Source organism: Synchiropus splendidus, chromosome 1 (assembly GCF_027744825.2).
Source record: "Synchiropus splendidus isolate RoL2022-P1 chromosome 1, RoL_Sspl_1.0, whole genome shotgun sequence".
In the NCBI taxonomy this organism is placed as follows: domain Eukaryota; kingdom Metazoa; phylum Chordata; class Actinopteri; order Syngnathiformes; family Callionymidae; genus Synchiropus; species Synchiropus splendidus.
The window spans coordinates 1,892,479-1,905,483 of NC_071334.1; the positions used below are offsets into that span (position 1 = coordinate 1,892,479).

The 13,005-nt window shown below is 47.5% G+C and overlaps 3 protein-coding genes across 4 annotated transcripts; 2 read left to right on the top strand and 1 right to left on the bottom strand.

Moving 5' to 3' along the window:
• The first annotated feature begins 866 nt into the window (after window positions 1-866).
• LOC128752440 (gastrula zinc finger protein XlCGF26.1-like) lies at window positions 867-5,581 on the top strand. Of its 2 annotated transcripts, none has more exons than XM_053853652.1 (3): window positions 867-993; window positions 2,196-2,504; window positions 3,197-5,581. In XM_053853652.1, exons 1-3 carry the CDS (start codon window positions 975-977, stop codon window positions 4,444-4,446), a joined length of 1,578 nt encoding a protein of 525 aa, XP_053709627.1. In that variant the 5' UTR covers window positions 867-974; the 3' UTR covers window positions 4,447-5,581. The 2 variants fall into 2 exon arrangements, with proteins under 2 accessions (XP_053709627.1, XP_053709619.1); XM_053853644.1 differs by lacking the exon at window positions 867-993 and adding an exon at window positions 1,476-2,079.
• Window positions 5,582-7,392: 1,811 nt separating this feature from the next.
• On the bottom strand, window positions 7,393-10,860 carry LOC128752775 (serine/threonine-protein kinase pim-3-like). Its single transcript, XM_053854391.1, has one exon. The coding sequence runs from the start codon at window positions 8,950-8,952 to the stop codon at window positions 8,026-8,028; it is 927 nt and encodes a 308-aa protein (XP_053710366.1). The 5' UTR covers window positions 8,953-10,860; the 3' UTR covers window positions 7,393-8,025.
• On the top strand, window positions 9,439-12,875 carry LOC128752737 (serine/threonine-protein kinase pim-2-like). Its single transcript, XM_053854289.1, has 2 exons — window positions 9,439-10,520; window positions 11,817-12,875. Exons 1-2 carry the CDS (start codon window positions 9,834-9,836, stop codon window positions 12,207-12,209), a joined length of 1,080 nt encoding a protein of 359 aa, XP_053710264.1. The 5' UTR covers window positions 9,439-9,833; the 3' UTR covers window positions 12,210-12,875.
• The last annotated feature ends 130 nt before the right edge of the window (window positions 12,876-13,005 follow it).

A 13,005-nucleotide genomic window follows, 5' to 3' on the forward strand; every position in this document is an offset into this window, starting at 1 on the left:
ACGGACTGAATGTGTGAGTTGCTCCATAAATGCTCATTTCATCAACTGCATTCCAGTAAAACAGTCATAACTGGAATTACACTTTTCTCCACCGATGCAAATCTGGCTTTCAATAATGCAAACAGAAGTGCGCACTATCCCGGAAATGTAGCTTATTCAGATCAACTGCCAACAATGATCCGTTGAGGGCCAGCGGGGCTGGGTTAGGGGCCCCCCGAGTGGGTCGTCCACAGAACTGACTCAGTGCAGCACTCGCACCTCTGGTGTGATGAACTCCTTTGCAACTTGGTCAACGAGACGTGTGGTTTCCATAATCATCGCGCCTTTGATGGTAATTAAACAAGCAGACTTAAAAGAACACTAAACATATTGAAACTGAATGACAAATGACTGCATTTACCATGTAAATGCTGTACAACATTGGTTTCCATCCAGACTGAGAGAGAAACCAACGGACGACTCGCAGGCAAACAGCAGCAATCGTGATCACTTATTTCTATAAAGAGACACCAGCTGTGAGACGCTGTTGTTATTATTACTATTATGATGATGCAAGATGAAGTTATGTTTGTTATTTGACTCTGTCACGACGCGTGGTTCCGTTTTATTTTGGAGGTGTAACGGAAATGTGGGACTGTTGATGGGTTCTGTAAATAAAACGAGCGGCAACGTTCTACACCGGTGGTCAACGAAACGATCTCGTTCTCGTGTCCTTCTAAATTCCGCTTCTTCAGAACACCTCGGCTACAATTACAGTATTATTATGATTCACTGATGCGGTCGGCGGCTGCAGTACGTCATCAAACTGGTTGCCAGCATCCAATCAGGAAGAGCGGCTGTAGCTCCGCCCACTCCGCCATCTTCTCCCAGAACACGGAAGCTGCTGCTCCGTGTTCTTTGTCCGTCGATCCTGTGGATCTGTCAAGCTCCTCTGTGAGGGGCGAGAGAAAGAACCGAAGAGAAACCTGCCCGAGATGGAGACCGAGAGAGCAGGTACATGCACGCGCGCACGCCAGTGTTCCATCGCATCGTGTGAAGCGTCAGGGACGTCACTCGTCGCAATGCTGCACTGTAGCACAAGTAATTCACGCGCATTTTACCGCTCGTATTCACCATTTAAAGAAGCACAAGCGGTGCTTTAAACTAAACGTTCGTGTCAGATGATGTTGTCGAGTATCCACCTGAAATCTGCCGTTAGTTTTTTCTTATTGTAACATCGTGACTTGGCGCTGTGTTTGGGGCCAGTGAAACATCTACCTTTCTTTACAGAACGACCTCGCTCTGCACTTGTTGTGCTCGTGTGCGTCTCCACTGCGTCCATTCGCATCACGTGACCGGCTGAGACAGGGGAGGTTTTGGGCTGGAACTGGCGTCTTGGTTTGTTCTCTTTGCTCAGACTGTTCCACTGGGAGGAGAACCGCGTCACAAATGAAGTCACCTTATGCTCTTTCTGTTGGTTTGGCTCTATAGACATGTTTCTTCTTGACTGGTGAAGTCTATGGAGCAGCAGCAGTTGACCCAATGGACCATGGAAGGATGTGGGATTATACGTCATATTAAGAACTAAATGGTCTTCATGGTCTTCTCTAACGGAAATGCAGACAGTAACTTGTCCTTGACTCTCAATGGAGAGAGATTCGGTGGAGTAGTGTGGTGGAGTCAGTATGGACAGAACCAACAACAGCCGTCTGGAGTTTTTACTGCTGTGTATCATGAACATCTGCTGACCAGAGAAGAAAAACCTCCACTTCAGTTTGATCTTGCGCTTTTCAGATTAGTGTTCAGTCACTCTTATTCTTCACCTTCTGACCCTCGTCATCTGACTGCTGCGAGTCATTGCTCCCACCATCATGTTCCAACAATCCCTTTGTTTGCTCGACTCAGCTCTTCTTCCTCAGCAACTGATGAGTAGATTGTGCTGCTTTTGCACACAATTTCCACTGACTTCTTCATGGTGGAACACACGGTGTGTAGCTGCTTTTTTGGAATCAGTCATTCCTAAACATTTACCAGAGACGGATAGCTGCCAGCAGAGTCCCTGCAGACGTCTCAGTAAGAGGCTATTGCACTGGGCAACAGGTACTAGAGAGACTACTGGGCTACATGATCCCAGAGTCTTTGAACGTCCTTGACTTCAACACCAACCAACAATGGTTTGACTGTTCAGTCACTCAGGTGTGTGTGTGTCCCTGCAGGTGTCCAGCAGCTGCTGGTGATGAAAGAAGAAGAAGATGCTACTGAGCAGCAGGAGTGCAGCTCCAGTCTGGATCAGGAGGGACAAGAACCTCCTCTCATTAAAGAAGAACCAGAAGAAGATCTAGACAACAAGTTCCTTATCATTCCTGTCCAGGTGAAGAGTGAAGATGATGGAGCAACCAGCAGCTGGACTCGACACATGAAGACAGAAGCTGATGGAGACGCCTGTGGAGGAGCAGACACTGGCCACCAGGGCTCCCTCTCACCTGAATGTGACACTGATGACAGTGAGGACTGGAGAGACACCGGTAACAGTCAGGTTCTTAACTCTCATAACAGGGTGTGGAGGTTTTCCTGCAGGGATGGAGGTTTCTGGCTGTGTTTTCTGCTCAGCAGCCCGTCGTCACCACAGAGCCAAGTCGACCATCTTTCTCACAAACTCACAACTGAAGGTCTTGCTGGTCACTTTTGCCTTCTCCAGCTTGACAGACGTTTACTCTTTCATATTCACTGTCATTTGACGGCTGGGATTATTGCCGATGTCATCATCTTCTTTGGCAAATGTACCAGATTGAAACAGTATTTTAGGAGCCTCTTGCTGCTCCGCTAGCTCGGAGTCTTTGCCAGGGTTGCAGTAGTGGACTTGGTGTCTTGGGCGGTGAGGTTGTTTTTAATGCGCCGTATCATATTCGTAGCTTAATTTTCGTGCTATTAAATACGGTTATTTTTATCAAGCATTTGAAGCCACACGATCAGTGACTGGGTATAATCTTGGTATTATTTTGCTGATGTCTGCGATTGTCTGTGATGTTGTCATGGTGCCGTCTTTACCAGGCCTCAGTCAACTGACCTTGCTCCATCCTTACTGAACCGAACTCCCTTCAATTACATCATGATCCTTCCATCAGTCTTGGAACACATTGTTCATCCACTGCTACAACACGAACAATGGTTTAGAGAGTTGGATTGTTGAGTGACTGAGGTGTGTGTGTCCCTGCAGGTGTCCAGCAGCTGCTGGTGATGAAAGAAGAAGAAGAAGATGCTACTGAGCAGCAGGAGTGCAGCTCCAGTCTGGATCAGGAGGGACAAGAACCTCCTCTCATTCAAGATAAAGTGAAAGAAGTAGATGTCACCCACGTTCCTCTCCCTCTCACGAATGTGGCATCCGAATATGATGAAGTAACTAGTAGCTTGACTCAGCACAACAACACTGAAGCTGAAGGAGAAAACGATGGAGCACCAATGCAGAGGGACAACGTGGAGGAGCACATGACAAGTGGAACTGAAGAAAAGCCTTTCAGTTGCTCTCATTGCAGTAAATCTTTTTTGCTGAAATGGACTCTGAAACAGCACTTGACCACTCACTCTGGAGAAAAGCCTTTCAGCTGCTCTCAGTGTGGCAAGTGCTTTTCACGGAAAGACGGCCTGAAATACCACATGAAAATTCACACTGGTGAGAAACCATTTGTCTGCTCCTATTGTGCACAAAGCTTTTCGCACAGAAGTTACCTCAATGAACATACAAAAATTCACACTGGAGAGAAACCTTTCATCTGTTCTCAGTGTGGTAACTGCTATTCACACAGAACAAGCCTGAAGATTCACATGAGAACTCACACTGGTGAAAAACCTTTCAGCTGCTCTCAGTGTGGCAAGTGCTTTTCACAGAGAGGTACCCTGAATGAACATATGAAAATTCACACTGGTGAAAAGCCTTACCGCTGCTCACTGTGTGGTGAATGCTTTTCACACAGAGAGAGCTTGAAAGATCATTTGAGATTTCACACAGGAGACAAACCTTTCAGCTGCTCTCATTGTGGCAAGTGCTTTTCACGGAGAGGACACCTGAGTGAACACGCCAAAGTCCATTCTGGAGAAAAGCTTTTCAGCTGCTCTCTGTGTGGTAAATGCTATTCCAGGAAAGGCAACCTGAACGAGCACACCAAAAGTCACACTGGAGAAAAACCTTTCACCTGCTCTCAGTGTGGTAATTCTTTCAGACGCAGAGCAAGCCTGAAGAAACACATGAGGGCTCATGCAGGTGAAAAACCTTTCAGCTGTGCTCAGTGTGGTGATCGTTTTGTACTCAAAGAGAGCCTGGAGAACCACTTGAGAATTCACTCTGGAGAAAAACCTTTCATCTGTTCTCAGTGTGGAAACTGTTTTAGGTCTAGTAGACAACTGAAGTCTCACACGAAAAGTCATTCCATGGAAAAAGTCGGAGCTGATTTTGTGACAGAGGAAATGTAGCTTGAAATCTGCATGATATATTAGCTTATATACAAATTATTAAGCTTTTGTATAGAATTGAATGAAAGCAGTGACATTGAGACAGTCAGTGATCATAGAAACGTAGTGGATTTTTTTCCTCTTTTCATCACAGGCCAACCGGTTCTTGCTTGCTGAATCAATGAGTCTGTATTTCCTTCTTCACTAAAGTCTAAACCATTTATTACACGCAACGTTGTCTGACAACTTAGACGTAGACGTGGATTGATTTAGCATTCTTCTCTTTTTTTTAAAGTTTTATAGTTCTCTTGCTGTGACAGAGAGGTTGCCGTGGTTGGCTGATATTCAGTGAACAGAGAGAAGAGCGGTTTGTCCAGTGTTACTTTGGTCAGTGTTCCTCCACCCCTCGACTCCATAGAGTAAGTGTGAGAGCATCACGGTACAGTGCTGTGTTTTCAACACTCTTTCATTCAAATGGAATGTGCATTTGTACATAATATATTTCTCATTTTCATTCTGCGGCTTGTCATGTGCTGCTCCCTTGTGAGCTGCTCGTCGAGATTGAAACACAGGAATGTCACCTCTGGTCGTCCACCAAAACAGGGATGCCTCACTGTCATGTCCCGGTTTGTTTGTGCTTATATGTTGTCATTCGACTTCGGTCTTCTGTTCTCCCTTTGTTTTTCCTGAAGGGTCAGTCACGCAGCAGTGCAGACGTCATCAGCTCCTTCTCTGCTTAAGTCGATCTCCTCGTCCATGTTTCCTGTTGCTTGAGTTGTTGTTAGTTTTTCTTCCTCCACACGCTCTTTGTTCTCTGGTTCCAGTCGTAAGCGTTGAGTCTCTGTTCAGTTACTTTACTCCAATAACTGATGTGAATGTTGCTCTAGATGTTTGAAGTAGAACAAAAGTGTGCGCTCTTCACTGCCAAAAGTCATTTCGCTGAACTGCTCTTCTGCACCTTTGAACAATGTGGGAGCAGCTGTTTTGTGAGTGCACAGCCAAAATATTTGTGTTGTTATGGACCTGGCGCGTGGATCTATCCATTTATTACAACTGAGAATAATTGTAGTTCTTTCTGTGCTTCGTCATCATTATTCATAAGTCTTGGAATTTATTTAAAATAACGTCCTGTAGCTTTGGACTTCGATTTGCATCCAACCTGTGACAACCTTTTTTCTGCACCAAGGTACAGTGGTACCTGGGTTCTCGACCACAATCCGTTCCAGACGGCCGTTCAAGAACCGATTGTTCAAAATCTGAATCGATTTCTCCCATTACAATGAATGGAAAAAGCAATAATGCGTTCCAAGCCTTAAAATAGTCTTTTGTAGGAGTGAATGTAGAGCGTCTGCTGCAGGTGGCTGTTCCTCTATGTGTGTGGCCGCTGCATGTGGGAGGGGTTGCCGAGTGAGTGAGGTCTCTCCAGAAGTGAAGAGGTGCCCGGTGCGTGTCCAGCTCTGAATGTGCGCTTCTGTGCAGTTTGGCTGTGACAAAGTCATAAACCAAGTCACGCTCTGTCCCAGACTGGCCTCATCCCTGTCCCAGCTCCAGCCCACAACAGGACATCAAACCCTGGAGTGAGCGCTCCAGCACCTCCCCTGTGACACTCTACCACGGTCCAGTGTGGAGACAGGAAAGGTTTTACACCTCAATATGAAGAAAAAACAGTAAATGGAGCTAACGGGACACGTCTGCATACAGAGGCTGCGTTATACACAATAACGTTGTTAGCTGATCGGTCCACGCACGTTATGTTTTTTTGGGGGCGTTTGAGTTCTGGATTTTCGTTCGAAATCTGAAGCAAAAAAATCTCAAAATTTTTGTTCGAATTCCGATTTGTTGGAAAACTGAGTCACCACTGTACGACTATTATGCGCCACAATACTGATCCAGTAGGTGGCGGTAATACGCAAACTAGTGGCCGTCAGCGTCAGAAGGAAGAAGGTGCTGCTGACCAGCAGGAGTGCAGCTCCAGTCTGGATCAGGAGGGACAAGAACCTCCTCTCATTAAAGAAGAACCAGAAGAAGAAGATCTAGACCAAATCAAAGAAGAGGCCACCCAGTTCTCCCTCACTCCTGTCCAGGTGAAGAGTGAAGATGATGGAGCAACCAGCAGCTGGACTCAACACATGAAGACAGAAGCTGATGGAGACACCTGTGGAGGAGCAGAAGCAGCCAGCGACTCAGGGGACCCTCTCATCTGAATGTAAAAATGGAGACTAAAACAGCACATGGCAACTCACTCCAGAGAAAAGCCACTCAGCTGCTCTTGTTGAGGTTACTGCTTTTCACAGAAAGGTCACTTGATGAATGACCACATATTGTTCACACAAGTGACCTGAAGTGCTTTTTCACAGACCGTGAACTGGAGGCCTTGCTTGCAGAGGTGCACACGGTGGGTCATTTCTGCCCCGGATTCCCGGAACAGTGGTGGTATGGACCGGGGTCAGTCCCTGTGTGTCTGTCATGTCCTTTATGTTGCGTTGCTTTCTGTCAGTTTTGCTCTGTGATGTCTCTTCTCTGAGTCACATTTTCCTGAAAGCCATGGAATGACAGCACCTCACAGATAACAGTCATTCAATTCTGGTCCCACAACTGAGCCTTGAGGCACTCCTCGGGTAAACAAGTAGAAAATATAGAATGTTAAATGTTCAACTCGTGAAGGCCTGTTGGGGAATTAAATACAAAAAGAAGCCTCAATAAAGACAAGATTAGCGTGAGTTTAGTGCTTCACTCTTGAAGCGTCTACCACACCAATCCTGACCACGCACGTTCAAACTGGTCGCAAATCAAACTCCACTCAAGAAGAAGAGGAACGAGCTCGCCGCCATTGTCTTCACGCAGACGTATGAATCTTCTCCTTCGAATGAGAGATAATCGCGCTGGAGATGGAGAACATGAAACCAGGTACAAGTTTGTTGGATAATTTATGATTATTTGCTTGTGAAAACACAATTCGTTGGACTACAAATGAAACGCGGCATGTATGACGTTACAGCAGAATCCGACTGCTCTGGTGCTAAGCCAGATACTAAATGTACTAAATTATCAACGGTAGGAGCCAGCAAACATTAGCTGACACTGTTCAACCTGTTCACTGTGACCCTGTGCTGTAGAGCTTGTCCCACACGCTGGACCAACTGTGGAGTGAGAGGATGGTAAAAGCACGTCGGGGACCTGCCTGGTTTCATGTGTAGCTGCATAAATATTACAGTTCAGAGAGTGAGGACTCACTGTGACCTGAAAATCTGTCCCTCCGTCGTCTGCAGAATAAGAATGATACATATTACAATACACCCCCAGGACAAGAGTGGCCTCAGTTGGACCCCGTTGGACCAATTGTTTGGCCCTATAATAATCCACTTCCTTCCTGTAAGGTTTTGCCGTTGAAAGGAGCCTTTCTGACAGTCAGGTCAGAGTAAGGAAACAAAATCAATCTCACAGAGAACAAGTTAGGAACCCTCTTGTACGCAGCGAGCCAACACCACGATACAATCACAAGTCAAGAGAACGAGATCCGTCAGAGACTGGGGGTCTGGTGAGTCTTTAATGGAACATGGGCGGCAAAAATGTGTGTTCAACTGCAAAACCCGTTGTGCATCATTTCAGCCAGGGATGCAGCAGGAGCTCGTCCAGAGAGGGGCGCTCTTGAGGGTCCCTCGCTAAACAGAGGCGGATCACTTCGCGACAACCCTGAGACAAATTCTCTCTGACCGTCAGCTCATTCTTCAGGAACTTGGAGGTCTTGAAAAGGCTGTCACTGTGCAGCATCTCGTACAGAACCACCCCGACCTGCCAAACCGTGATGGGGACCGTCCTGTAGCTGTCGCAGTCCTTCAGTTCGGGTGGCACGTGGATGGAGGTTCCGCAGAAGAAATTGCTTGACATGTCGTCTTTTGTGAAGCAGCTGAGACCGAAGTCGATCAGTCTCACTCGCGGGACATCCGTTCTGCTCTGGATGAGGACGTTCTCCATCTTTATGTCACGGTGGAAGATGTTCTTGGAGTGAAGCGTGATTGCAGCCATCACCAGTTGCTTGAAAATCTGCTGAGCTTTCTTTTCTTTCATGCCGTCTCCCCTGACCTTGACGTACTCGTAGAGGTCCACAGCAGGCACTGGACGCTCCAAAACCAGTATGAGCTCTTTCTTCAGTTCGTAATAATCCAGGAGTGAAATGAAGGCGGACTTCTCAGCGTCACCCATCGCCAGCTCCTTCATCACGGCCACCTCCACTGGGATCGTTCCTCTGTTTGGGGCGACCTCTTTATATTCCCTCGGAATGTGTTTAATCGCCACAGGGAATTTGTCTCCTTTCCTGTAACCGGCGTAGACAGACGCATTCCCGCCGATGGCCAACAGATCCAGCTGGCAGTATCTGCCCTCGAAGCGCTCCCACTCTGTCGTCTCTGTGCTGTGCTGATATTGCTTATAGACCTTGGGTTCTGGTTCATTCTCAACATCCGTGTCCCAAATCGACGCTTCGCTCAATCTACATTTCCTGCGAGTCCTTGACACGAAACAACCCATACTGGCGTCTCACGCTCAACAGCCCAGCGGGGGCCAAGCGTCGTCAAATGAATCGTGCGATCTCCAAGAAATCGCTTTGAAACCGCTCACTTTTATGAATATCTGACCTTATTTCTCATCAAAGGAGAAGGAATGAACACACATTTTATAAATGTTCTGGAAGACTTTGTTGTGTGACACCAGACTGGGTCATGGACATGGCATTCACTCACAGTCGCTGAGTCGGGAGGGACACCTTGGTGTGACCCGTTGACCCGGTGTGCATGCCTGGGCCACTGAGAGCAGCTGAAAGGTTTCTTGTCGCCGTCGTCTACTGTAAGGTATGGTCATGTGAGGGTTATCTTCTTTTGAACAAGCTCAACTGCTAATGTGGAACAAACAACAGCTGTGACAAAGGGTGGAGGGCTAGAGATCGGGCACGGTGATGGACACCAAGAAACCATTCTTGGATTCTTGGATGAAGCGCGACAGATGTAAGTCAATGTTGCACAGTTTTTTTTTTTTACTTTTGCCAATATGTACTGGGTCTCCATGGTGCTACTTCCACTCTTGGAGATCTGACCTTGACTGAAGGTTATGAAGTTAAGGTCACATGCGGACAGCCAAACCCCGGACACTGTTTCAGTTCAGTGTCAGCCGGGACGTCTTGGTCAGGAGCCTTAAGGAGTCGATAAAGGGAAAAGAACCAGGTTGCTCCTGCCTCCTTTAATGATTTCTAATAAAGGATGAAAGTACTGAGTGGCTAAACACTACAGGTAGACCTGTGAAGTGCTCCTGTGATGTAAAAGATATATAACCAACGTATGCAGGTGTCCCAGCGACACAGGTCATTGGTTCATTATCTCGTACTGAACTGATTTGCGTGATCGATCGACCCTGATATGAGCGTTCACACATCCTCTTTTCAAAGAGATGTGACCGAAAACTTGGAGAGGTGCAGCGGTTTCCCCAACACCTGCAAGTACAACCTCAGGACAAGGAAGAGGAAGAGAAGCGCTTCATGTCAGGATGATCTGGCCAGCAGGAGACACCGGAGCAGTGAGAGCAGGGAGCCGGCCAGAGAGCTGGGCCCTGCCAGGGCTGCCGCCGAGAATATAGCGCCGCATCCGCTCCTGGCAGGTGAAACTAGGAGGCTGGATTTCGAAGCTAAATATTGTCAGTCAGACTTGCTGGCCAGAGGCGGTCATGCATCCGTCTACACCGGGTACAGGAGAGTTGACCATGCCCCGGTGGCAATCAAACGCATCCCCAGGAAGAACATCTTCCGGAAATCAGTGTTGCACAGAAACATGATGGTTCCTTCTGAAGTGGTTGTGATGGACAAAGTGGCCTGTGGAGACGGAGAGCCAGAGGGGAGATCGATAACTATATCCCTGTTGGATTATTATGAACTCCAGGAAGAGCTCGTGCTGGTCCTGGAACGCCCGGTTCCCGTGAGCAACCTGCGCGATTACGCAGAGGCCAAAGGGGGTTTCTTGCAGGATGAAGAGGCAAAGTTCATTTTCAAGCAACTTGTGGAAGCAGCTGCAGAGCTTGATTTGAAAAGTATCTTTCACCGAGACATCAAGGTAGGCATCTTTATCCCCACTGTAACTACCTCCATGGTACAGGGAGTTGGTTCTGCACAGCCAGAAGAGTTGGTTTCACTTCAGGAACCCCGGGTCTGGAGCCTCAATCCCATGCTGCGGTCCAACGCTCCTTTCCCTTTGAACTGTAACCTGCACCTGTCAGTTCTTCATTTTAGCTCTCGCTTCTAGCCAAAGGCCCAGATATTAGATTTTCTGCCTAATGCCTTCCAAAGGTTTCAGTCAGGTCTGAGCACAGCACTTTCAAAAGCCTTCAACACAGTTGACATTTCAACACATGCTCTTCACTTGCCTCCTACCTGAGTCTGAGCCTTTGCGGTCACCAGGGGAGAGTGCTCCTCCCCAACAGCAAATGTGACCTGTGGCATACGGCAAGGGTCCGTTTTAAGTCACGTTTGATTCCCTATTCATACGCTCCCCCACCCCGGTCATCTGACTGTGCCTCAGAGACTCTCGAGGCCGAGCTCTTAGCCGGTCTGGAAGACCAGTTGGATGGTCCAAACGTTCTCCAACTGAACGGACAATATCAGAAATCATGGTTGGCCATCTGGTGTCATCTCACACTTCATCATTCAGCCCACAGATGGGACAAAAAAAAAACAGTTCAGTCCTACTCAAGCTCAAAGATCATCTCAAAAATCAAACCAATAGACTAGAGCTAGAAAACCTCACTCTTAACTTTCACCCATCTCGTCTGGTCTATCCACCAAATCTCTCTAGCGCCTCCATCTGGTCTAACCTCTCTGCACTGGCTGCCTGAGCATTTACAGTACATTTGAAAATTGTATAAAATTCACCAGGCTGCATGTCATACATGCATACAACCTACGAGCCCGCTCGCTCTCTTAGCTCCCTGGGCAGATCCCTTTTAGTCGTCTCGGAGTGGAGCCTGAAACCTGAGCCTTTCCCAACAGAACGTCTTGACTTTACAGAAGTCTGGAGCCTGGTTGACTGGTGGAATCGGTGCTTTTAAACCTCTTTTAAAAACTGCAGACAGGCTTTTCTCACACGGCACTTTGTGTCTTGATCTGGGTTTGGGGCGCTGACCCTAATACCTAACCACAAACCCTGGCCTTCTTCCCCAACCTTAACAAGCATCTCAGAGTTGATGCACAGCAAAGGAAGAGGCGATGAGCCGTCATCGACTGTGATGTCCACTGCAGCATCCTCTGGGTCAATACCAAACATCATTTTTTTCCCCTTTCATTTTTCGTTTTGTAGCTTAAGAGTGGTATTCTGGCTCATGATGTCACATCTCCAACCTCATTTTCTTCTCAGGTGGACAACATCTTAATCGACACCAGCTCCGGTTTCCCACGTTTGCGGCTGATTGATTTTGGACTGAGCTGTTTCACCAAGAAGAGCTCTTGGTACACGCTGTTCTATGGCACTTCAGCACACATTCCGCCTGAATGGTACAGTCGCAAGAGCTACCGGCCCGGTCCGACCACGGTCTGGCAGATGGGCATCGTCTTGTACGAGATGCTGCACGACGGCGACAACTTTGAGACCAGACGGTTTTTAAAAGACGAACTGAAGATCAGAAAAAACCTGCCTCTGAGGTGTCAAGAGATGCTGCATTGGTGTTTGGCTAAAGACCCTAAACGGCGCCCCACCCTGGCAGAGCTCCTGCTACATCCCTGGCTAACGGCGAGCCAGGATGACCACTGAATCACTTCTTGAGAGTCTCATAGGTTTGCTCCCTAAGTCAGAATGGTTGGACAGCAGGCAGATGCTCCATGGTTTACGTCACTGCCCATCAGACCTTGGGGGAGTTTGAAGGTGAAGCTGATCCAGCATTAATCTAGGGGAAACCATGCTCCCAAAACAACTCTTCCAAACTGTTCTGGTTCTTCACAAGACAACATCACGCCTCAGAACATTTCCAACACAGAAACGCGACGGTGAGAACCTGGGTGTCTTCCTTGAATTTTGAACTACTGTTGAATGAACAATATAATGCAGCAATGCAGAGGCTGTCAGTGAATACAAATAAAAACCAAGTTCATTTCATGCTGCCTGGCTTCAGTTGGGAACCACATTGCAACTCGCCAAAGACACAACTGCTTCCAGGCCTCATAATGCTTTTACTCTTTCCACATTCACATTATATTTGCGTGGGCTTCTATTCTAGGCGCAGCGTGACGCTTGAGCAATGGTTAAGATGACTCGAAGAGACCACCTCGCAGGTCAACCTGGTCTGACAGGATTCAGGTTGACAAAGGAAGGAAGAGAAAAGGCCCTTTCTGTCCCTGGACAAACTCAGACGTTCCATTGGACGAGGGACAGCCGCCTGCTCTGTGGTGTTGCTGGCAACCCTGGCAAGGCAAGCATGAAGAAAGAAGTGTTTTTACCAGGAGGAGTTCAAAAATCCCACCGATGACTCTCGTGGCTGATGTTTTTAAATGACTCTATATTCCTCTCTGACCCTCCTGTGACTTGCCCTCTGTTGGAGTCAACTCTGTTA